The 26,528-nt window shown below is 37.0% G+C and overlaps 2 protein-coding genes across 5 annotated transcripts in view; one reads left to right on the plus strand and one right to left on the minus strand.

Annotated features, from left to right (window-relative positions):
• Nucleotides 1-9,256, minus strand: part of FGFR1OP2 (FGFR1 oncogene partner 2) — a 31,719-nt gene extending 22,463 nt beyond the window's left edge. For 2 of the 3 annotated variants that reach the window (XM_027838533.1, XM_027838531.1), the window contains exon 1: nucleotides 9,187-9,256. The gene's annotated coding sequence lies outside the window, so the exon portion shown is untranslated. Of the gene's footprint in view, nucleotides 1-8,796; nucleotides 8,887-9,186 lie in introns of those variants that run through there. The other variant, XM_027838532.1, reaches the window with a different exon arrangement.
• A 125-nt stretch (nucleotides 9,257-9,381) lies between these two features.
• INTS13 (integrator complex subunit 13) overlaps nucleotides 9,382-26,528 on the plus strand; it is a 32,458-nt gene continuing 15,311 nt past the window's right edge. Inside the window, exons 1-9 of one of the 2 annotated variants that reach the window (XM_027838528.1) lie at nucleotides 9,382-9,641; nucleotides 10,069-10,215; nucleotides 11,815-12,050; nucleotides 14,304-14,378; nucleotides 18,399-18,601; nucleotides 18,998-19,078; nucleotides 19,893-19,983; nucleotides 22,786-22,914; nucleotides 25,043-25,127. In XM_027838528.1, coding sequence (XP_027694329.1) covers nucleotides 11,826-12,050; nucleotides 14,304-14,378; nucleotides 18,399-18,601; nucleotides 18,998-19,078; nucleotides 19,893-19,983; nucleotides 22,786-22,914; nucleotides 25,043-25,127 — 889 coding nt within the window. In that variant the 5' untranslated portion in view covers nucleotides 9,382-9,641; nucleotides 10,069-10,215; nucleotides 11,815-11,825. Of the gene's footprint in view, nucleotides 9,642-9,983; nucleotides 10,219-11,814; nucleotides 12,051-14,303; nucleotides 14,379-18,398; nucleotides 18,602-18,997; nucleotides 19,079-19,892; nucleotides 19,984-22,785; nucleotides 22,915-25,042; nucleotides 25,128-26,528 lie in introns of those variants that run through there. The other variant, XM_027838529.1, reaches the window with a different exon arrangement.

Below are 26,528 nucleotides of genomic sequence, written 5' to 3' on the forward strand. Positions count from 1 at the left end.
GCAGCTTAAACTGTCCCTGAGATCCTGGAATAATACATTTACATTCAAAGAAAGGAGCAGCAGGACCAGTCCAGGTATTTCCTCCAGAAATGTGCAGAGCCTAGTTCTAACATTAAATCTAGACAGGAAGTAGGCTGGAAGAATAAGCAAACTTTAAAAAAAAAAAAAGAATCCCATTATAAAAAGCTATTATTTGATAGGGATACTCAAGACACAAATCCAGAAGAAGACCAAAGAGCTACAAGCAAAACCTCAAAGAAAAACTCAGCTTGGGCACAGATTCAACCAGAATTCCTAGAAGAAATAAAGCAAGAGTTTAAAAAATTAATTTGAAAATGTTTTATAAATAAAATGAGAACACTAGAGGAAAAAATTGGAAAAGAAATGGAAGACATGATTTTTTTCTTTCTATGGAAGAAAGTGAAAGAAGAATAAAAAGCTTGACAAAAGCTATAAAACTTTGCCCACGCAGCATACTCTCTGAAAACAGAATGGCCCAAATAGAAGCTATTGACTCCATGACACAAGAAATATTAAAATAAAGTCAAAAGGAAAGCTAATTTAAGAATCATTGGACTACCTGACAGTATGACTGAAAAAAGAGCCCATAAATATTTCAAGATATCACAAAAGAAAACTATCCAGATCAATGAGAACCAGAGGGTAAAGCAGAAACGGAATTGATAAGTCACCTCCTGAAACCCCAAATGAGAACTCACAGGAACATTTTAGTAAAAATCCAGAGCTTCCAGGTCAATGGAAAAATGCTGCAAGCAGCTAGAAAGAAAGAATTCAAGTGTTGAAAAGCCAGAGTCAGAATCATACACATTTTTATCAGCCACCACTTTATATACTTTGCCTTCTAGAATATCATATTCTAAACTCCCCAGTCCATTATAGTGGATAATGTTCAAAAGTTGCAAAGAAACCAAAAAGAATGAGATATGTGAAAATGCCATTGGATTAACAGTTGAAGGCAGCTAGGTGGGACGATATCCTGGATAAAAGTGCTGGGCAGGGAGTTAGAAAAATCTGAGTTCAGATTTGGTCTCAGACACTTACTAGCTAGATTAGATCCTATTCTGTCTCAGTTTCACATGAATGAAGTTCAGGTCAATTGTGCAGTGTATGTGTGTATGCACACACACATACATGTGCATATATACGTGTATGTATATACACATACTGTACCGCACAACTGAATATACATATACATGTAGAAACTTTGAAGAATAAGCATAGGAGTCATGAAAAACATAAAAAGGTAAAAATGAACAATCAGAAAGGTCTAAACAAGGATAAATGGATTCCATTTTAATATGATGAGATGTATGTGTCCTTCTAAACTCTTGTCATCATTAGGAGTCATAAAGGAGCCTAATTAGAAGGCTCAGGAGTGTTTCTATTATATCTTGGTGATCTTATAAGAATAAAAAGAGAGAAAAAGGCAGAGGAAGGAAAGGGAAAAGTATCTCACAACACTGGGATGCCTAAGTAAAGGTCTATACAAACAAGAGAGAAGTGGTGAAGGAGGCAGCTGAGACCTAAACCTCACTATCTGAAAAGGTCATAGGAGGGAAGAATACATATATGCACAATTGCATACAGAAACAGATGTCACTCTACAGAGAAATAGGAAGGAAAACGAAGATAGGGGAATTAGATAATAGATTAAGGGATGGATTAGTTCTCAGCAAAACAAACTTTTAACTAAGGATACACAAACATATGTATAGCTTCCCCCCCACCCCCGATGGTAAAGAATTGGAAACTGAGGGGACGCCTATAAATTGACATTTGGCTAAACCAATTATGTCATAAAAATAGACAGAATACTACTGTCCTGTGAGGAAATGATGAAGGGGATGATTTAAGAGAAACCTGGGAACTCTTGTATAAACTGATGCAGAGTAAAGAGAACAGAACTAGGAGAACAATTTGTACAAAGACACTGATATCATAAAGACAACTAATTCTGACAGACTGAATTCAGAACAAGACAATGATGAACCACCCACCTCCTGATGGAGACGTGAAGACTTGAGTATTTTTTTTGGACGTGGACAACGTAGAAATTTATTTTGATTGAATATATATGTCTGTAAAAGGAGTTTTGTTTTTTCTTTCTTTCTCATTTGAAGGTAGGTGAGGGCAAATCTCTCTGTTCATAGAAGTACCCACCACACTTAATCAGACTCTCATAATTCCTTGTCTGGATTACTGCAGTAGTTATCTTCCCTTCTTCCACTTTTATTTTGGTCTAACATATTCTACACATAGCTATGAAAATAATCTTCCTAAGGCATAGGTCTAGCCATACTTTCCTGCTTAAATCTTCAGTGGCTCCCTAATCCTTTCAGAAGAAACTAAACTCCTCAGACTATCATTTAAAGTTCTTGACAATCTTGAAGTACAAATCTTGGCATACCTTTTTAATTAAATATATTTCATATCATTCCCTTTCATTCCAAGAAATCTGGTCTTCTGGCTGTTTCCTCAACTTAGCATTCCATATCTCACCTCTGCCTCTACACAGATGATCTCCCAAGGTTGAGATGTACTCTATACTAACCTGTGCCTTTTAGTATCTTTAGTTTGCTTCAAAAGTCTCATCAAGTGCTACATCCTTCTTGAAGTATTTCTTGATTCATCTCCCTCCCCCCAAATATTTGTTCTTTTTCCCACTCAAATTATCTTTTATTTACTTATCTGTGTAAATGCTGTAATCTCATCCAGCCCTCCCCCCCCCAACTCCCAAGGCTTAAGTAAGCCTTGGAAGGCAGAGACGGTTTCTTGGGTACTCCCTGAAGCACAATGCCTCGCATAAAGTACTCAATAAATGTCTCAGTTATAAACTAGTTTTATAGGTAAATCTAAGTAAAGACAACATATAATTAAGTGCTAAAAATCGTATTGTAAATACTGATAAGGGCTGAAGACTAAAGAAATATAATAATAAGCCTAGCTAGAATAGTCAGGAAGTCTTCACTGATGGCTCCAAAGTCAGGAAGACCTTCCTTGGACACAAACAACTTCTGGCACAAGATGTGCAAATCATGTAACATTTCAGTCCTCCAGGCAGCTCTCTAAATTACAGAACAGTTGTTGATCTTCATCAGTAGAGGGAATTTTCTTAATGGGAGTTTCCTATAACAATATATTGATAGGTCTAGTTAAAAAAAGGTATATGGTTATGGGCTGGGCTCCATTCTAGCAGGTACCCTGGTAGGTACAATAGTATAAGAAATGAGTCACTACTAGCTCATATAACTCTAACAAAAAGAGATTTACTAAGTCATAGCAGGAGAAGGATATTCAACAAAGAAATAGAGATGCCCTTGCTTCTGAGGTGCCCACAGTGGTCTGCCAGCCAAACAAGAGAGAGGCTGGAATTCCTATAGCTTTCTGTACTCAGCTGACTAGGAAGTGACTCCACTGGCCAGTCTTTAGTTCTCTGAGACAATTGTGTCTTGAGGATGGTTTCAATAACTTTTAAGGAAAAGAAGTAGACCAGCCCACATGGTGGGGGGCCTCTGGTAGATGCTGCTCCTACCTCATATATAAAGCACTTTGCAAACTTTAAAGCACTTTATGTATATTATTATTTTTATGAAGGATAGGTATAATATATCATGAACAAAAAAATCAACAACATAAAAAAATACTAGGAGTAACACAGTTCCACTATATTGTAAAGACTGACAAATGAAGTGACATAAAACTGTGTTTTAACTGGACACTTACTAGTAAATTCAAACATGATCTGACTGCTACAAATGTTTTTCTCCTAAATAGGATCTTTGCATTTATTTCAGAAGTCAAGTGGATACTATTTTTATTTCTCTTATATCTTGCCTATATTACAGTCGTGTTATTTTCCAATCTAGACTCTAAACTCAAGGACAGAGAATATGGTTAAATTTCTCTGGTAGCCCATAAAGAATCTAGCAGTACCGTGCACGTAGTAGCTATTCAACAGATATTTCTTCAGTGAATGGATTTTGGATAGAAAGATTTACTGTAGCTTAAATTAATCAACCAAAAGTCATCATAAATACACTTCTGTAGCCATTATGCTGGGTACTGTGAGTAATAAAATGTATTTGATAAAAAATAATATGCAAATACTGAAAGGAACTGTGAATTATAAGGAATATAACAATTTTTTAAAATCACAATACACTATATTTTCTAAAATTGACTTGAGTTGGACAGTTTTAGAAAAATAAAGGAAAACATTTCAAATCAAATGCTTTACCACTTAGGAGACCTCTGAGAATGACCTATTTGTCTAATTTTAATAGGGTCCTCAGTACACCCTATAAAAACAAACCCCAAGAGCAAGACTAGTCCCCATTTGTGGTTTTCTTGGCAAAGATACTGGAATGGTTTGCCATTTCCTTCTCTGACTCATTTTCCAGATGAGGAAACTGAGGCAAACAGGGTTACATTACTTGCCCAGGGTCACACAGGTATTATTAAGTGTCTTAAGGCCAGATCTGAACTCAGGGAGATGAGTCTTCCTGACTCCAGGCTAGGTACTCTATTCATTGTGCCACCTACCTGCCTGTATTTTCTAAATAGGGGTTTACTAATTGAGTTCCTTAACCACTGTATTAGATCAGGCTACCTCTGGCCAGGAGAAAGAAAAAGCAAAGTAAAAATTTCAAGACTTTCTTTCCCTAAGACATCTGCCCAAAAGTTTTTTTTTTTTAGTAAAGAACAAAAACAAAACTCCATACTGATATCTGACATGTATACAGCAGCTTTAAGGTTGGCAAAGAGTTTTATGAACATTATCTCATTTGATGAACCATATTTTTAAGGCAGCTAAAGAAAACAAGAGGTATAGTAGGGAGGTGAACAAAAGGAAAAGGGGATGTTAAATTTAATATCTTCCTAAAATAAATTATATGACAGAAGTTCACAGTTTTGTATATGATCTTTAAAATTTATTTCTATATTGAATTGTTTGATTGAATAAAAAAGAAAATTTCAATATAAAAGGAAGATTCAGTTTTTCAAGCTAATATCTATGTCTAATAAGTATATAATCCACTTATATTTGTTGGCAACTATTTTAAATATTATTCTCTTGCCAATCTCATGAGTTTCCCCTTCAAAGTTTGTAACTAAAATGCCACAAACAAAACCAAGGATAAAATTTTGGATAACTGCTCTTCCTTTGAAGTTGTTAACAAATGCTAACACAGAAATGAGGAGATTTGTTGTACTATACTACATAATAATAAAAATTTTCAAACCTGTCTATTCAGGGAAGAGAACTAGAGAAACTAATAACTTTATCTGAGTAATTTAACGCTCCAGAAATAAATGCTTAGAGAGGTACAGAAACCATTACCACTTGCATATTCATTTCCTGTAAGTGAAACCGCAGAACATTAAAGTACTGTATGTATGTTGTTTTTTATTGGACCAGACCTATTATTTCATTAACATAAGTTACTTTTTCCACCAAAGCAAATCGAAACTAGCCTTAAAAATATAGTCTTACAGAGCTGCCTGGGGCACTGAGAAGATAAGTGACTTAAAAGGAGTCACAGTAACTAGTATGTGTCAGAAGCAGGGCTTGAACCCAAACCCTTCAGACTCCAATGCTTGTGCCTCTAGTTTTACCTTCATACTGTTTTTTTTTTTTTTAAATAGAATACATTTGCCTTGTTTAGAACTAAACTATAAAATACTATTTCATAACAAACCACTGGGGGGGGCAAGGGAGAAATTCTTTTACAAACTCTCAAACCTCTATTTGTCCCCCAATTTAGATAAGTTTGGGTTAAGATAAATTATCTCAATTTATCTGTTTATCTTAAATAGCTAATTAGTTGAAATCCACCTTTAGACCTCTCCCTCAAGAGTATGAATTACAAATTTTTTAAAAAGAAAAAGTTGTTTGTGCATTAGCCACACTGCCTCTCATCTACCTTATAGCCTAATGCTATAACATGCACAATGACATTTTTGGCAGAGGCTTCAGTACATTCTGTTTCTGATAAAAGAGAACACACACCCACCCTCAATAGTAGTTGCCAGCTGCTTAGTTTTCTCATTTGATTAAGAAGAATTTAAAGAGAAATCCAGTCACTTTTATTCTTTATTCAATCCACTGTCCATCACAGAGAAACTTAGTGAATATTAATTTAAGTTTAGAAGTAACATGTTATCAGCTATTTAATTTAAAACTTAAATTTAAAAGCTATTTGATTTAAAACTCTTCAGTATGGTTATTAAAAAGTTCTCCAAAAAAACATTAGAAATCATAAATTTCTTTAGAATCATGACCTTATTTATTTTTTTATCTCCCTCAAAATCTAGCACAATGACTTGCAAATGGCAGGCACTTAAAAATGTTTCTTCAATGAACTCAAACACTGAATTTCCCTTGTGCACAAAGGCCCAGGAAGGAGAAAGCTATTGGACGCTCTTGCCCTAAGAAGGGAGGAGAAACGTCAGAACAATTTAACATCAACACCTGATTATCTGCAGGAAGAATACAGTTCTTTTCGTCTATGATGTGTGAATTGATCCTATGATCTTTCAGGGACTTCCTCATCTGTAAAATGAAAGGTTTGTATTACAAGATCTCTAGGGTTCTTTCTTGTCCTAAATCCTATTTAACTCTAAGAGGTCCCTGTCCTCAACTCTCTTTCATCTATGTGTGATTTTTGTTCCTCTCTCTTAAAGACATTGATGGAAAGTGCCACATACATTACAGTGAAATGCCCTCTAGCTTAATATTAGGTATAGTGGAAAAGGTGCTAGGCCCACAGTCAAAAGACCTAAGGTTCAGATTCTAGCTACTTACTAGCTGTGTGACTGTGCAAGGGACTTAACTGCTCAGATACTGTTTTCTCATTTATATAAAAATGAAGACAGTAACTTGCAGTAACCACTTCATAAGGTTGTTGTGACTAAAGTGCTTAAATTGCTACATAAAAGTGAATAGTTAACACATAGGATCTTAGAGACCATACAGTTTTAGCCTCTTATTTTACATATGAGGAAACTGAGGTCTAGAGAGGTTAAGTCACTTGTTCAAAGACATAGAGATAGTAAGGGACAAAGAAAGGGTTTGAATTTGGCTTTTAAAGCTCTTCATAGCTTGGCTTCTTCTTACCCTTCCTGTCTAAAACTTACTCCCCCTAGGTACTGTCCGATCCAATGACATCAGCCTCCATGATGGTTCTGATACAGAAAACTCCCCCTCTCCCACTCTGAGCATGGCTGTCCCCCATGATTATTAAGTCCCTCCTCATCTCGGCTTTCTTCAAGTCTCAGCTAAATTCCCTCTTTCTGCAAAAAGCTTTTCCCGGTCCTCTTTAGTGTTTGTGCCTTCCCTCTGAGATTAGCTCCAATTTATTCTGTATATATTGTTTGTACATAATTGGCTACACATTGTCTTCTCCTTTAGACTCTAGCTCAGGAGTGGGGAACCTGCAGCCTTAAGGCCACCTGCGGCTTTCTAGGTCCTTGGGTGTGGCCTTGAACAAATACTTTTATCAAGGGGATTTGTTCTGTGAAGTTTGGATTCAGTCAAAGGGCCAAACCTGAGAACCTAGAGGGTCACATATGGCCTGGAGGCCAAAGGTTCCCCACCCCTGCTCTACCTCCTGAAAGCAGGTGCTGTTTTTTAACCCTTCTTTTCCAAGCACTCCAAACAGTATGGTGCTTAGGAGGCACCTTAATAAATGCTTGACTAGACCCAAGATCCTCAGACTCTCAATCCAGTCCTCTTTACAATTAAATTAAATTCAACAAATATTTATTAATGCCTGCAATAGCCTGCTGGTGGGTCTGACTGCCTCAAGCCTCTCTCCACTCGAAATCCATCCTGTATTTAGCCACTAAAGTGGTTTTCCTAAAACACAGATCTGATCCCATCACCCTGCTAGTCAATAACTCCAGTGGCTTCCTATCGCTTCCACAAATGCTCCGTTTGGTATTCACATACCTTTGAAACCTAACCCCCTCCTACCTTTCACGAACAAGATACTCCCGGCATTCTCATTGGCTATCCCTCATGGGAGTGGAATGGTTTTCTTCCTATGATCCAACTACTGACCTCCCTGGCTTCCTTTAAGTGTCAATCAAAATCCCACCCTGTACAAGAAGCCTTCTCTAACCCCTTTTAATTCCAGTGTTTTCCCTCTTTTAATAATTTCCTATTTATCATGTATACGGTTTGCTTTGTATATATTTGCTTGCATGTTATCTCCTCCATTAGACTATAAGCTCCCTGAGGGCTGTTTTTGGCCTCTTTTTGTATCCCCATTGCTTAGCACAGCACATAAATGTTTACTGAATCGCTATGTGCTAGGCACAGTGCTACTGATTCACAGAGAAAAGCAAACTCGACCAGAGACAAAATTTACCTCGTATCATAGGTTGACAGGTTAGCAAGCTATTTATGAAGTGTCTACTATGTGTCAGGCACAGTGCTGCTGATTCATAGGGAAGAAAAGCTGACCAGTAACAACCTCTATCTTGTATCAAAGTGGACCAGTCGGCAATCCACTTATGAAGCACCCTACTATGTGCCAGGTGTTGAATAAAACTGAAGTTGACCAGGGACTGTATTTATCTTGCATCAGTCAAGTCAACAAGCCATTTGTGAAGCTCCTATGATGTGCCAGGCACTGTGCTAGTGATTCACTGAAAAGAAAAGTGAAGTTAACCAGGGACAGTATTTATCTTGCATCAAAGTCAGCAAGCCACGTATGAAGCCAGGCACCGTGCTGGATCATGCTCACTTTGGGCCATTCGGGAGTCAAATACCTTGACTTGGTGTATGTATACTTGAATAACGACACGTTCTACGTCCAAGACACCTTTTTCTTTTTTTTCAGTATCTTTCATCAGCTGCGCCCACGCCTCTCCCGGGGGAGCCTGGGGAAGAGCGACGACCTTTGACCCGCAGAGGGCTTGGACCTAGGAGCCCGAGGGACACAGCCGGGCCTCTCCTGTCCCCTGGGCCCGGCCCCGAGCCGGCCCCGGCCCCAGGGAGCAGAGAAGAGAAGGCCCTGGAGGAGGAATGAGGCGCTGACTAGGCTTCTCCCCCACCTCACGCCGGCGAAGGGCCGTCCGCCCCCGCGGGGGGCCAGCCAGGTTTCCGACCTGCATTCGTCCCCCTCTCCCTTCCCCCGAGCCGCTGGGGCCGGTACTTACTCTCGTCTCCCTCTCCGCCTCCGCGCCGCCTCCGGGTCGGCCTGTGGGCGGGTTCTGCCGGCGGGGCCCCGGCTGCCCCCGGAGGGCCGGGCTCCACTCGTCCCTACGGGGCCGCAGCGCCGGGCTAGGTCCTCTCAGCAGGTGACGGCAGAGCCGGGCAGAGACAGCAGCGAGGGGAGGCGGCCGGATCCACCCCCCATCACGGAGCGGGGGGCGGGCTACTCACACTACCTCCCGCGCCAGAGGAGCAGGGGAGGGGGGCGGGACGAGAGGTGCGAGAGCACCTCAAGCCTCGCGAGACTTCTTTACCCGTGCCCTTTTCCCCTTTTGGGTCGCGGCGCGGAGATTTGACCGGTGACACTCTTGGACTACTCCCGCGAGAGGCACAGAACGTCTGACCCCTCCTCTTTCTTTTCTCCACTTCCTCCCTCCCTCTCGCTCTTCTCGGGCTCTCGGTGAGTCTCGCGAGCTTTGTCAGTGGAACTAAAGCAGGGCGGAGAGAGAGCAGGCGAGGGGGGGGCCCCTCTACCCTCTGGGGGCCGGATGCGTTTTAGCCGGTGCTGCGGTTCGTGCTGCAAGGCTAGCAAGGGTTCCCCGACGGCCCAGACCATCCACTCCAAGGGGTGACTAGGGGTCTCAGTCGGGGAGAAAGCCCGTAGAGGCCGAGACTTTTTTTTTCCTCCCTGTCTCCGCCCCCTTTCCGTATTTCGTGGCCTGGGCTTCCTGACCACTGAGGGGGAGGGGAGCTCGACGGGAGCCGGAGGGGCGGGACTAAGGGGAGCCGAACGTGGGGGGCGGGAATTAGGGGAGCTGCGCACGCGCGCCGCGCGAATGTGTTTGTATTTTTGCGTGCGTGTCTGTGTATGTATGAAACTGAAAAAGGGACCGGGGTGCAAGAAGATGAATACGATGCTCTCCTCTCAGTCGTAGCAGACACTCTTGGCCGTCTGCTGACCCTCAGCAGCCCATTCCAGAGAGGCTGTGGCTCCTAGCCTTTGGCTCGTTTCCACAGCAGGACCAGGCATAAAAGTAAGCCAATCTCTATCCTGAAGTTTGTATCCTATCCATCCACTTCGCGGTTTCCCCCTTTTCTGCATTTCCTGGAGATTTTATATCTGGTTCATTCTGTAAAAGAGCTTCCTTGCAGATATGGCATATATGAAACATGAAAGCAAGAAATGAAAATAGCTTGCGGAAACAAATCCTATGAAGTAGAAAGGTTCTTTTTGAAGAACACTTCAACATCCTTGCTATATGCGTTTCTAAGGTAGTCTGTTTAATCAGTTTCAAATATACAAGGGTTTTTTTTGTTTGTTTGTTTGTTTATTTGGTTTTTTAGTGAGGAAGAAATTGCCCATGAACAATAAGTCAAAACAAAACAGATAACCTAGATAGTAGGCCCCAGCAAATCACATTTTTAAGGGTTAGCTTATATCTGTGTCGATTTGGCTTTGGAAAGTCATCAGATAGTTAACTTTTAGTTTTTTAGAAGTTGATTAATATGATTTGGTCTCTTCCAGAACTTATATTATCACTTATCTCATTACCTGCTTTTTATTCGTTTTGTTGGTCATCAGAAGTTGCAAAGAAAAAAAAAAAAAAAAGGTCAAACTAGCTTAATTTTTACATTTTTTCATGATTTCTTAGGAATAAAGCCTGGAAGTATTGACTTTAAATAATTTTTTTTATTATTGTAAGTAGATAATATCAGTATAGTGCTTTAAATTTATAAAAACATTTTTCTCATGACAGCCCTGAAAAGTATGGACTTCAGTTCACATCATTACTGGACCCCAGACAAGTAATTTACCTTCTCTGAGTTTCAGATTCTCTAACTGTAAGATAGAGATAATTAAACTTGTACTCTCTCTCTTACCTCCACTGAATAGAAAGCCTCAGAGTCAGAAAAATTTCCAAGTCCCACCACTGAATCATTTGGCTATGTGACCCTGAACAGGTCACTTCTCTGTACCCCAGGCAAATTCCTCATTGGATGATTCTTAAACTAATGAAATAACAGGTCAGGTTAAAAAAAAGAACAATAACCCTTGCAGAGTTCTTGTAAAAAAAAAAAAAACAAATTGTAAACCGTTGTAAAAATGCTAGAGAAATGCATAAGATAGTACAAGCATTGTACCCATTTTACAGAAAACAATTGGAGTACAAAGAGGTTAAGTGATTTGCATAGGGTCACAGAGCCATAACTCAATTCTTTTGACTGTTAGACCATTGTACTTTTCACTGCAAACCATGAAAGGGTTGAATATGGAGAGCTGACTATATAAAATTGTTAACATTGAATATATTTTGAGGACACAGTGACCTAGGGGTTAAAATATGCACCAAAATGTTATGTTCAGTGACAACTTCAGTGAAATAGCTAATATAAAGATTAATTTTTCCAGTTGTAATACAGTAAAAGTCCAACATAACATGGCTTATACCAAAAATTGAGAAACATTTTGATTAGAGTTGAGACCTTGACAAATTATGCTTCCAACTTGTAACATGAATATTATGTTCCTTACCAAGTCTTCATTATGGAGAAATTAGATATTAGTCAGGATTTGTTTACTTTTTGATCTGTCTGTTGTTTACTTTTCATCTCATATGTCTATTTCCTTTCAGGTAAAAAAAAAATGAAAATTTTTTCTGAGTCTCATAAAACAGTATTTGTTGTGGATCATTGTCCATACATGGCAGAATCATGCCGACAACATGTAGAATTTGACATGTTGGTGAAAAATAGGACCCAAGGAATCATACCACTGGCACCCATATCTAAATCATTGTGGACTTGCTCAGTAGAGTCTTCCATGGAATACTGCAGGATTATGTATGATATATTTCCTTTCAAAAAGCTGGTAAGTATTTAGTGTCTCAGATGTGCTGGAAATCATGAATTTGAGATATACTTTATTTGCGTATATGTATTTTAATTATATTGGTATTGCTTTAGACTGAAAAGATCATAGTACTGCTTGTATTCCATTTAGTATAAGAATTATCTCTTTGAGATTAATATATGATGATTGCATAATTAAGCCTGGAGAATTTGGCAGTATTAAGAAAATTATATTCTAAAGAGTATCAAGGGGATTACTCTTTTATACTTAAGTGAGTTATGATCTTGTCATTTCAGATACTTAAGTATTTATTGAGTGCCTGCTTCATATGAGGCACTGTGTTAGATGCCAGAGAATCAAAGAAAAAAATGAAACTGTGTTTGCACTCAAGAAGCTTATATTCTATTGGAGAGAAATAACTTGTACACATAGATGTACACAAAACATATACAGAGTAAATGCAAAGTAATTCTAGAGGTAGAGAGCCCAGGCAACTAGAGGATTCAGAAAGGGTCTTTCGTGGGAGGTAGCAATTGAGCTGTACTTGGAAAGAACCTAAAGCCTCCAGGAAATGGATTTGAGGAGGGAGATTATTCCAGGCCTGGGACACCCTGTGCAAAGGCCTGGTCGAGAGTGATTCCATGGCTTGTAGGGGACACAGTAAGTAGGCTAGTTTGTTCTCCCTTGACTAATGTAAGTCATGATATTTAGTAGACATTTTTTTGTGACTTTGCTGTGGCAGAAAAAAATTCATCATCTGATGAATAGCCTTTTGGGGATGAACTTCTCTGTGTTTAATTAAGCTGTTTTTCTGTGAATAGTCTCTTGCTGGGACTCACCTTGAAGTTTTTCTAGCTTGTAGGGAGCTGCTAGAACTTAAACAGTATAGTGAAAACCTCAGGATTATCTTTACACCACTAAGGGGCATCATAGTAGGCCTTTAGTGAAAATACTTTTAAAATTAGGATAATCTATTAGTTTAAAGGCATATGGAAGATTGATAGGTATTTTCTGTTAACATTTTCTTCATGATTTAGGATTACATCTTCAAGAATGTTAACTTGATATACAAAAGTGGATTTTTATTTATTTGTTTATTTTTTGCTTTGTGTAATATTGGAGAAGAGAGAAGGAATCTCTCATCTCTTTAGTTATTTAGCTGGGTTTCAGATATTTTTTAGTAAGGTGGATATTGTGGAGTCTAATGTGAGAGTCAGGTATGTATATCTGGCTGTACTCTGAAGTCAGATATCAAGGAATTTTAGATTATCTGTGACTTTTTTTTTTAGTGGAAGGAAGGGAATGAACTTGTGATTTCATCAGTTTTAGGAAACTCCTGTAGAGAAAACTTTCTACACCAATGTGGATTGGCCATTCATCATGGGATAGACCTCAGAAAAGGGTACCAGAGTCATAAGAAACATATTGTTCAGAGTCAAGGAAGTCAGTCTAAGTATCTTTTAAGTTGCCCAGGAAATAGAGGACCTACCTAAGGCAAGTGATGCTAGTGCCAGAGAGACCTTAAGAGAGGAAGCAGTGGTTAGTTTAAGAAGGGTTCCCAAGACCAATTAAAGGAAAAGAGCAAAGACTAGAATACACAGTAGTGGGAAACTAGACCCAGATACTAGCAAAATTGAACTGTCCTTGAATTATGAAGTTATATTTCCTAACTTGTTTCCTAACCATTCTCTTTCTTTCCAAGGCTGTATGGATGATAGAGATGTCACACACACATACATATATTTTTTATTTTTTGTTTTATGTTCTTGACTTGTGATTTCATTTATGTGGAAATTTACCTCATCAGTGTAGATTGGCAGTTTATCTTTAGAGAGTTGACTGGGCTACTGAGGGAATAGTGACTTGGAGCTGTTCACACAGCTTGTATGTGTCGAAGGCCTGACTTGAAAACAGGAAAAAGTTTAGAAACTCAGAAATGCATAAAATGCATGTGTAGTATTTTATAATATCAAACCACATTTTACAATAATGTACTGTAAGTACTCCATAAAAGAAAAAGAAAAAAATCAGACTTCTTCTGCAGTGTGAAGGGAGGGCCAAAAAATTTTTACACAGATTTTTGAGATTGAGGGGGGCATGATATGGAAAGGATAACTATAAATCTGTATCTTTCCTTTATCTTTAGATTGAAGGAAATTCTTTATGTAACTACCATGTAATTGTTTGGTAACTTTGAGTCAAACTAGTCCTGCAACAAATGTTTTTTGTAATTTGAGTTTAGTTGTTAAATACAACTTTGTAACTTTTCAGGTGAACTTCATTGTTAGTGACTCTGGACCTCATGTTTTAAATTCTTGGACTCAAGAAGATCAGAATTTGCAGGAGGTATGTTTAGTTTCTGAAATATGATGATTTGAGAAGAAAACAAAATATTCAGCTAATATAATGGTGTTTTCAATGAAAAACTAGAGTTCTGAAATCTTATAGACCTTGTAGATTGAGTTGTATTTCTCAAATATTTAACCTTTGATTAGTTTGGGAAAACACCAGTTTTTAATATTTTGAATCCTATTGTATTTTCACTATGAATACTTTTTGCAAGTGAGGCAGATAAGAGTCAAATACGTGCAACACAGAATTGAAGTCGTTCATGTTGAAGTTTTGCCACTAATGAAAACTTCAGGAAAAAAATTATTCCATCTCCTTTGGGTTTGTTTTTTAAGTCACAGAGAGCACCAATCAAGGAATATGTGTTGTGGTAATTGTCATTTTTGAAACATTGTTTAATATCGTAGTTACAAGTAATAGGACTCCAATATTGAGTCACTTAGGCTAATGATCATAAACGTGTAAGCCATAACATACATTTTGTACTTTTCCATTGCCCTGACTCAATCTGATACTGTGAGTAACTTTGGCTCTTGATTGGATGAGGCTTTCAGCCTGCTGCACCCATACATCCACCCCACATCCACCACACTCTCCAGTGTGTACTTCCACTGAGATATTGCCCCCATACATATCTCCCACACTTGAGTGACCTTGGCACTGTGTGGCCAAGTTTCTGTATTGCTGTGTTATATGTATGTGCGTTGTTTTCTTTTTTTTTGCCTGTTTGCTCTACTGCATAATAATAAAGTTCATGCTTGCCCTAACTTCCTGGGTACCCATTTTCTGTAAACCATGAACTGAGATCCTTGCTCTAATGGAAGCTGTGAGGCCAAATAGAACATGTATATCACAGGGATAGGATTGAACTCATGATTTTTTTAGCACAGGGAGATCTCTGGATAAAGAAACTCCCTCCACCAATCAAGACAGCATCTTCTCTTATTGACCTATCTTTGTACTTGTTGTTTGTGGGCAGCTTGGTGGCACAGTAGATAGAGCACCAGGCCTGGAGTCAGGAGGACCAGGCTCAAATACTTACCAGCTGTATGACCCTGGGCAAGTCACTTGGCCTTGTTTTCCTCAGTTTCCTCATCAGTGAAATGAGCTGGAGAAGGAAATAACGAACCCACTCCAGTATGCCAAGAAAACCCCAAATAGCATCACAAAGAATCAGAAATGAATGAACAAGTATTTGTTATTTCCCTCCAGTAGAATGTCTGGGTTTTTTGAGCATATGATTTAGATTTTATCTTTGCATTCCCCACCACCTAGCAGAGTGCCTGATGCATAGTAGCATTTCATACATGGTTATTGAATAAATGAATGAATGACTGCTGTGAGGTTCATATAAAAGGACTGGTGTTCTTTCTCCTTCCAGTAGAAAAGTGGGGATTATGGATGTGGAATGTTTCATTTTCTGTAACTGTTAGAAGGAAAGATTCATGGGGGGAGGGGGAGAGGGAATGGTAAGAAATAACCATGATATGAAAACAAAAGGCATAAATAAAACATTTTAAAAAGGAAAAAAAAAACATGTATATCATAGAGTCATGGAATTTAGAGCTGTAAGGAATTTTAAAGATAATAATAGTTAATATATGTAAACTAAGCTGTTGTAAAGTACTTTCCTTATGATAAGCCCATGAGTTAAAAAGTATTGGTATTATCTCTACAGGTGAGGTGACAGGCTCAGAGATCTCGAACCTTAATCCCTCTTAAGTCTAGATCTTTTCATTATATTGTTACTTCTGGATTTCAAGATAATTGAGATGTTTGTGAGAAATTCCTCCCCCGCCCCTTCCCCCTACACCAGCAGATGTATCTGACACCTCTTTTGGGTGCAGTTGTCTTTGAAAGTATACTAAGACTGTGCTTCTGTGTGAGTACATTCATAATATACATAAAATAGCATTCAGACTTGATTGCATGTAGACAATACTTAACTTTATAAATTTATTGTCCGTGGAAGTGGTATTCTATTTCAGGTTTGCTTCTTTCTGAGAGAAATAAGAAGGGAGCTTATACTCCTTTATCATATGAATTCACCACGGGTGGGGGTGGGGGGTGGGGTAAAGAGACATAGCAGCTTCTGACCTCATCACTTAGTCAACTTAAACAGCTCTCTCAGAGGTTTCCGTCAGTCTTTAATTACTCGATCTAGTGACTTTTTTTCAGTACTTATCTTTCTTGACCTCTCTAGAGCATTTGGCACTGTTGATTATTTCCTTCTCCTGGACACTGTTCCCTTGTTTTGGGGGCACTGCTGTCTTCTGCTCAGCCTCTTTTCTTAGATCATTATCTATGATCTTCCATTAGTAATAGGTCACTCTCAAAGGTCACTCTCAAAGATCTTTTCTGAGCCCTTTTTTATACCTTGCCAGTGATCTCATCACTTCCCATAGTCCAGTCGTGCCCAGCTTTCTACTGGACATCTCCAGCTGAGTGTTCTTTAGACATCCTAGACTTACGTTCCATACAATATGCATGTATTAATCTTCCCCTAAAACCTACTTTTTAGTGTCCCTTTTTCTTTTGAGGATTTTACCATCCCTCCAGTTATCCAGGTTTGCAGCAGCAGAGTGGTCATCTTCAATTCCTCACTTTTATTCATCATACTCAATGACTTGACAAGTCTTGTCAGTTCTACTTCCACAACATCTCATATCCTCATATCCCCTTTTTCCATACATATGACCCCTGTTCTAGTTCCCCTTCATGATCTAGGTACACATGAGCCGCTGAATATGAAATCACACCTATGTCAGTAACTGGTTACTTTCTGTCTATTGAGATATATAGTTAATTTCATTATTTACAAAGTCAGGTGTTTGCCAAGTCTAATGACTTTTTTGACCTTCCTGTCAAAAATTTGTGTGATACTTCTAGTGTGAGTTTCTGGATCACAGGATCACAGATTTAGAGTTGGAAAAGATAATAGAGGTCATTTAGCCCAAACTATTCATTTTGCAGCTGAGGAAACATGTAACTAACCTATAATCACAAATGAGATTTGAACCCAGGACCTGTGTAACTCCAGATTCAGTTCTCTTTTCACCGTATAATACTGTTGAAAGGCTTTTAAACTCTTAATTTTTTAATCTTGAACCCTAATTTTTACTATTCATCCTTCTGCCCCAAGGTATATGCCAACTTTGAAGTGTTCAATTTAATTCAACAGATTTGGGAGGAGGAGACAGCTAGTTGGCACAGTGGATAGAGCACCGGCCCTGAAGTCAGGAGGACCTGAGTTCAAATCCGGTCTCAGACCAAACACTTGACACTTACTAGCTGCGTGACTCTGGGCAAGTCACTTAACCCCAATTGCCTAAAAAAAAAAAAAAAAAACAAATTTGGGAGGCAACGTTGGGAAGAGTCCTAGATTTGGAGTCAGGTTTGGATTCTGGCTTTGTGGTTTACTATGTGTGTGATCTTGGGCAAATCACTTCAAGTCACATCTGAGGCTCTTTTTGTTCAGTCTCATAATCTGTGAAGAATGAGGGTATACTTGTGTTAAAGAGATGATTCAGAGCTCTGTATTTTTCTGGTTTAGCCAAAACAATTTTTTATTAGTTGTACGAAAGAAGAACTGGATCATGGACATTCCAACACATCACTACTATATTCCCCATCATAGTTTACTATAGCTAAACAATCTTTGAAAAAAAGTCAAATGAGGTTGGCATAAAATTAGTTGGGAAAGGGAAGTACAAAGGCAGCAGTTTGATAAGGGTATATAATTCTGAGAAAGACTCAATGGCCAAGTGAGAGATATGGAATATTCTGAGGAAGGTAAAATATTAATGAATAATTTTGGTTATGGCATATTGAGTGAGTACTTTCCATTGTGTTGCCTAGAGATAGCCAGATTTCCCACAGGAAGGATAATTGCAATTATTTGCCTACTCATAATATGTTGTATAATGTCAGGTTCTGTAGAAGCAAACCAGATAAGATAAACCTAAAGTCCTGATTCCACACTTGTCACCAGTTTTTTTTTCTCTTTCTCTTAATTAGTTAATGGCTGCATTAGCTGCTGTTGGACCACCTAATCCTCGTGCAGATCCAGAATGCTGCAGTATCTTGCATGGTCTGGTTGCAGCGGTGGAAACCCTCTGCAAAATTACTGAATATCAACATGAAGCTCGCACTATGCTGATGGAGAATGCAGAACGTGTTGGAAATCGAGGAAGAATAATCTGTATTACTAATGCAAAAAGGTGTGAAATTTCCAAAACGCAATAATTTGCTTATTTGCATTTTTGTTAAAATGCTACAGAAATAACTTAAAAATTAAGTTGAAAACGGTCCTTTTGTTATAGAGCTTATGTCTTCTATGCCAAAATAACCATTGATTTTTTTTAAAGGAGATTTTTAAAGTAGAAATTTATTTTTAAAATACAAATATTGTTCAGTCTATTTCTTTGGAATTGACTACATTTTCTAACATTAAGCTGTTTATGGTGGTATTTTGTTGAAATAGTCTAAGATCTATCATTAAAAGTTTTGTGTCTGTAATTTTGTGTGTGTGTGTGTGTGTGTGGTTAGATTTTTCTAAAAACTAAATTTCTTAAAGTGTGGTTTCTTATGATCATCTTTGTTTTTTTAATCCATAGCGATAGTCACGTACGAATGCTTGAGGACTGTGTTCAAGAAACCATACATGAGCATAACAAACTTGCTGCTAATTCAGATCAGTGAGTATAAACCGCAAAGAGCATGGGTGTATGTTTAACAGAACCCTGGGAAATAACAATTACGTATTTTAAAGGCAACAGTTAGAAACAACAAAATCCTCAGCTAATTGAACATATTTCTCATGTAACTTGTTTGCCCTTTCCCTTTTGTTTTCCCCAATATTTTCGTAGCCATCAGTACTTGTTTTGTAGCTTTTCCCTTCTTAAAGAGGGGAAGGGAGCTAAAAGGTAGAATCTGCAAATATCTTCTCTGTTATAGTTTTCTTGGCCTTAGAGTACTATTTCCTTCAGATTCTAAGAGACCAGCAAATTGCCAGTAATGCTACAGAGTTTTATGCACATGGAGTCCAAATGTCTGTATTTTTAAGAATTACTGTGGGGGTAAAGCAAGAGAATTCTTGTCTGGTTATGGCCAGTGAATCATTAGGAAAAGGTTTATTAATGAAAACTTTTTCTCTGTCTTTTAGCATAGCAATATCTTTTTTTTTCTATAAAAGCATCTGTAGTAAACATCTAGGAAATTACCATTCTAGGTTTATTCTCTGATTTGCCTTCTAACACACAACAAATCATTCCTAAGTTGTACAGTGTTAAATTATTATTAATTGACCATAATTATTGAACTTGTATGGACATGAAAATTTCTTAAATATTTAGCCTTTACAATAACCATAATAGCTACTCTGGTACTTTTTTTATACTTTGTTAGTTCCATGGAAATATACATACAAAATGGGAGACGTTTAGCTTTTCTTCACATGAAGAAAATATGTGCTGCATTCTGACATTCTAAGTAAAACATTTATCTCTTAAGTCTCATGCAGATCCAAAAGTGTGAATTAGTTTTGATCCATACCTACCCAGTTGGTGAAGATAGTCTTGTGTCAGATCGTCCTAAAAAGGAGGTAAGGTCTTAAGTAAGTTACCAAAGGCAAGGTTATGGGTTGTAAATAATACACAGTGAGTATGAAGTTTGCATTAAACATTTGCTGTATTTCTGAAATCATTTACAATGGAAAACTTATTCCTAAGAAATCCTACCCGAAGGAAAAACTATTTTTAAACCTGTTTTCCTGTTATACTTTTTGTTTGTTTATATTAATCCATATGCTCACATGATATCATTTTGGCGTAATTGTAACTGAAATTGTGGAAGTAGAATTCTATTGATGAAGGCAGATAACAAATAATTTTTAAAACAGACCACATCTTTTTAGTCATAGGATTGGCTGAAAAGTTCAAAGAACATGAAGTTCCACTGTGCTTTAAGTGCCACCTTAAAGGTTGTCTACCAATAAAGTCTCTCTTCTGAATAGTGTAAAGAGGCTAAAAGATTCTTTAAGTGAGGTGACAATAAAGATAGCTTTGGCCTTGTATTGATACTAAGCAAGGCATAAAACAACACGTATTTTTATTTTATTTTATTTTATTTTTCTGGTAAGGCATTTGGGGTTAAGTGACTTGCCCAGAGTCACACAGCTGGTAAGTGTTGTGAGTTTGAGGCTGGATTTGAACTCAGGTCCTCCTGACTCTGGGGCTGGTGCTCTATCCACCGTGCCACCTAGCTGCCCCAACAACATGTATTTTTGCCAAAAATTTTTGGCAACTGTCGTCAGAGAAGTATATAAACAAAAAAAGATTGGTAAACCAGTAAATTGGGTACTTTGTGGTGTCAAGAGAAATGGAGGAAGTCCCAGTGGACCGTCTAGGACACCCTTAATGGGGGCTCATGGACTAGTGATATGCAGGATGTGCAGACGTATGGGTGGTAATCTGCATAGTTGGAAAGAATGCACACATTGTTGAGATTACAGGTCTACTGAAGTGGATCTGTGATTTAATATGTGAAAGAGACCTACAATTAATGTTATAATGATAGTGAAGAAAAGGAATATTGTAGATTTAAATGATACCTGCTCAGCATCTTGTTTTTAAAAAATATTTTGATACATCTCTGACCTAGAGTTCTTCATGTGTATAAAATATATTACTCTCTGCAATTGACAGAAATACAGTAAGTAATAATTTAGTAGCTAGTATTTATGTAATATTTTAAGGTTTGCAAAGTACTTTATGTCACCTCATTTGATCCTCACAACAGTACTGTGAAGGAGGTGTTATAATTATCCCCTTTTCACAGATGAGGAAACTGGGGCTCACAGAGGTGAACTGATTTGCCCAGGGTCAGAAAGGTAGTAAGTATCTGAGGCAGGATTCAAATTCAGGTCTTATTAGTCTAGCTCTCTATCTGCTGTACCACTTTGCTAATCCTGTAGTCTTCAGAATTATTTTTTACAAGGAAAATTAAACAAAGCTAATAATTCAATCCAGTATGATATCTTATCTTTACATTTATTGAATAAATGTTTTTTTGTTCTCGGTTTCTCTTTCTGATTGGGAGGTACATAAATTTTGCGAGAGACTGGTTGTAGGTTTCAGCAGTATGGTTCTTTATTTCATTAGTACAGATTGTAGCACTCTGTACCTGGGTGGATGGTTTTAATAAATTGTTGTGGACAGCACATTTTGTTTGTTTTGTGTTTTTAAATGTCTTATTGATGATTTTTTTTTTGCATCACAGTAATTTCTAGGTAAAGCAACTTCCCCCTCCTCTCCCAGTATTTGTCCATCTCTTGTAACAAAGAAAAATATTTAAGCAAAAATAACAGTTACTCTGACTATATTTGACACTGACTTCTGCACCTTTAGTCCCTGGCTTCTCTTCTGCTGTCCTGGACCAAGAAAATGTCATTGTAGTTACTCATCATTCAACTTCTTGTTAGTGTTCTTTACATTTACATTATTGCTTAGTAACATTATATATGTTGTTCTTGTTCTGCTTGACTTTACCATGCATCAGTGCATATATTCAGGCTTATCTGAATCCCTCATTTGTTATTTATTACACAATATTCTATCATAGGGTGAGTGAGGACTTTTTTTTTATATTTGCATCCTCTGTACAAGAGTACAGTGCCTGGCACAGAGACATTTAAAAAATTCTTGTTGATCTCTGTAACCTTGTTTTCAATTACGGAGTGGCCATTTTGTTTCCAGTTCTTTGTTACTACAAAAATGTTGCTGTAAGTATTTTGGTATTTACGATATTTTCTTTCTATATTTGATCTTTTAAATATATTCTTAATGGTATGGACTCTAGATCAAAGGGTATGAAGGGTTTAGTCACTTCTCTGGAATGATTCCAGATTGTTTTGCACAAAAGATTGCACTACTTCCCAAATCCACCAACCAGTATTTTAGCGTACCTGTCTTTCCACAACCCTTCCAATACTGTTTCTGTTTATCCTCTTTGCCAGTTTGGTGGCTGTAAGATGAAATCTCAGAATTGTTTTAAGTTGTTTCCTTTTTTTAGTGATTTGGAACATTTCTTTTAAACTGTCAGACCATTCCTAGTAGCAGGATGTGAACAATGAACCCCTCATTCTGTAGGCCAAAAAAAAAAAAATTTCCTAAAAGACCATTTTGTCATATCTGCTTTGTTTTCCATTTATATTCTTTTTCTTGAATTCCATTTGCACTTGAAACCAAGAAAACTTAGGAACAAAATAAATGGTAATTTTAATTAATTAGATGGGTCTTAATTTTTTAAGTTCTGTAAAACAATATTAGAAAATAGCATTTAAAAAATAAAGTATTTAGTGACAGATTCTAATTCACTAATACTCTATAATATTTATTATTTGTAGTTGTCTCCAGTTTTAACCAGTGAAGTGCATAGTGTTCGAGCAGGACGGCATCTTGCTACTAAATTGAACATTTTGGTACAGCAACACTTTGATTTGGCTTCTACCACTATTACCAATATACCAATGAAGGTAAGATGAAAGTTTTTCTCATCTTGGAGGGACTGTATTCCTATTTTAAAAAATTATTTTGAAGTTTACTGTTTATTTTAATTGGATCTTTGCATTTTTTTTCTCTCCATATCATATTTTCTTTTTTTGGTAGCCCACATTCACTGTATGTGACCAGGTCAGTAACTATTGATATATCCCTTGAAGGATCACAGAACAAAATGCCATATTGTTATTTCACCAATTAAGATTAGACTATATAAATTTTTTTCTGTTCATATTATTTTGTACAAAATCTAATCTATTCACGTCATATTATTGCTGTGTCTGTGATTCTTTTCCTGATAGCTGTGTTACTAGATTTTCCTCATTTTGTGCATTCTAGTGGAGCTTTTCTTTCCTCTGTAATTTTCTTAACCATTTAACATAAAGATGTTAATAACTAATAGATACTGATCACAAAATAATAGGCCATGATTTTCAGTTGGCTTATTGCTTTCTAATGTTAGGAAGAATTGAATTTTTGTACATCTATTACTCAGTTCAACAAACATTTATTAAGCAAGATGCTAGGAATACTCAGACAAAATTAAAATAATCTTTGCCCCCAATTCTACTCCCATGAAGGCTGGAGGTAGATTTTCTTAGGACTCTTGAGGCTCTTTGTATCCATTATACTATATACCAATGCCAGTTATTCCATCATTAAATTATGATTTAATTATCTACTTAGCATTTTTGCTGTTACACTTTGAACAGTAATATGAATGAGAAGGTGACAGGAGTCTTTTTAACTCTTTTCCTTTAAATAATATTGAGAAGGAAAAATGAATCTCTTTGAATTATATTGGCTAGACCTTCAATCGAAAATGTGTGCTTCCTCAGTAGAATCTTTTGTACATAACAGTTAGCAAATATGGTGGAACTGATTTGCTTTAATATCTTAAATATGATTATAGTGTACTGTATGACAAAAAAAATAATTTTAAGTTGGCATATAGTTTGCTTGTATCTTATTGATAGGATTGGTGTGCTGTTGATGTGACACTTTTCTACTTTGGACCTTTTAGAATACAGTGTGCTGGAGTCTGTGTTCACTGTTTTATGAACACAAGTTCCTAAGATGATGATGATTCTGTATTTGCTAATTGATGTATTATGGTGCTTGCTCATCTGTTGCAGCTATTTAAAGATGCTATCTTTAGCCAAAAGTTTTATTTTCAATTTTGAGTGAATGGTCAGTTCACTTGTTTCAGTTGTATCTGACTCTTCTTGACCCCATTTGGGGTTTTATTGGCAAAATATCAGTATCATAGAATATTTGAGAATTTGAAAAATGTGGACTAGGAATAAGAATTAGGTTAAAATTCCAAGACTGCATCTTACTAGTTACATGACTTAAGACACTTTATTTATCTGAGCCTGCGTGGCCTCCTATGGGAAAAAAAAGAAGAGAGGTATTTATACGTGGTCTGCCTAGTTCAGAGGGTTGTTATGAGTATCAAATTAGATAATATTTTTAGAAGTATTTTGTAAACTGTAAAAATATAAGGTGTTATGGTAATGATAAAACTAACTTATTAGTTTTATATACAACCTTGTAACATTAAACGATGCCCAAGAAGCAATACTAGTTACAGTAATAGGAAGCCAAAGTAATACTCTTAGCTAGTGATGTCAAACTCAAATAGAAAAGGGGGCCATTAAATCCTATATAAGGATCCTTGCAGGTGCATATTAACTTAGAAGACCACGTAGTAAGAATGTTTTATTGTTTTTTTATTTATTTTGTTAATTACTTTCCAATTACATTTTAATCAAATTTTGCTACACTTTGGAGTGTTGTAGGCTGAATGTGGCCTTGACACCTTTGCTTCAGTACTTCCAGAGGCAGGAGCTTCTTTCAGTTCTGATATGATAACCATGAGATTATTTTTCCTAATACCCTTGAGAATTATTTTTCTTGATTAGATTACATATTGGGGGAAAAATTCTTGCATCTTTAAATAAGTCACTGAGCAAACTACTGCAAAGTTAGAACTTACCCCTTTCTAACGTATTTGACCATTTATCACCTTCAAGCAAAAGCCAAAATTATTAATTATTTAATAGTGTGAGGAAACTGATTTTTAAATGTCTCCAATTAAAGGAAGAACAACATGCAAACACATCTGCCAATTATGATGTAGAATTACTTCATCATAAAGAAGCCCATGTAGATTTCTTAAAAAGTGGTAAGTAAATCATAGTGAATTATTTTTGATACACTATAATAATGAAAGCATTTAGAATTGTAATTTTTGTTAAAACCAGTTGTACATTTCTTAATCCTGGAAGCTAACCTATAAAATTATTCATTCAGTGAACTCTTAAGGACCTATAGCATGCAGGTACTATTGGTTCCGAGCAATTTCCATTTTTCTTAGAACCTTAAAGTGCTCTGTATATTTTTTTAAATGGGGCTTTAAAATCTCTTTGTGATTTCCCCATTGTCATTTGATTTCCAAGTCCATTAACAAAAGTCTTGTGTGGACTGATTTTTTGGGTAACATAGGCTATTTCACTTTGAAATAACAATGCATAGTTTGGTTTTAATTAATAACAGATAACATTCATGTAGCACCTTAAAGTTTGCAAAGTTATTGTATGCATTATCTCATTTGAACCTCACAATAGCCCTATGAAACAAGTACTATATTGTTATTATTATCACCTTTTTCTTTCTTTCTTTTTTTTTAAAATACCAATGAGGTAACAGGCTTACTTGTCCACAGGTGTACAGTTAGGTCAATAATAATGATAATTTGTATATTTGAATGAATTCTTAAATATTTAAATGTCTAGAACTGAAATGCATTTTTGAAGTGAGCAGTTGCTCAAATTCCTTAATTTTAGAGTGAGCAAACTGATAGAAGTGAATTTGGAGTACAAAAAAAAAAATCTGATTTAAATTTTGAGCAATTACTGCTTTTTATCCACTCAGTTTCCTAATGTAAGTTGCAGGAATTCTCTTCTCCATAGAAAACGCTTGCCTTACATGGGCACTAAGAAGGCTGATATCTGGGGTTAGAATAGCTACTCATATTGCTTAGATTCCAGTTTCTTTGTAAACCACCGGGAAGTGTTTTAATCTAGAATGACTAGCTTCCCTGTAGCACATGCACAGATTTGAATAGTTTGCCAGGGGCCGCTTCTAGTCACAGCAGATTGTATCCTAAGGCTCTTGTTTGTCCTGCTGTGCTGATTGGTAAGTACTGGTGCTATGTAAATGCTAGTTATTATCATCACTGTTATCATTATCTTCTTTTTTTGGCGAGGCAGTTGGGGTTAAGTGACTTGCCCAGGGTCACACAGCTAGTAAGTGTCATGTGTCTATTCTGAGACCAGATTTGAACTCAGTTCCTCCTGACTCAAGAGCCTGTGCTCTATCCACTGCTCCATCTAGCTGCCCCCCCCAATAATTGTCCCATAATTCACATATACATAAGTACAACTTTGACCTGGAATATTGGTTGGAGTTCCTTTGGCACAGATATCCATTCTCTTGCTTCACTTTTTTTTTTTTTTTTTGGGTGAGGCAGTTGGGGTTTAGTGACTTGCTCAGGGTCACACAGCTAGTAAGTGTTGTTTCTGAG

Source organism: Vombatus ursinus, unplaced genomic scaffold (assembly GCF_900497805.2).
Source record: "Vombatus ursinus unplaced genomic scaffold, bare-nosed wombat genome assembly UNPS02014830.1, whole genome shotgun sequence".
NCBI lineage: Eukaryota > Metazoa > Chordata > Mammalia > Diprotodontia > Vombatidae > Vombatus > Vombatus ursinus.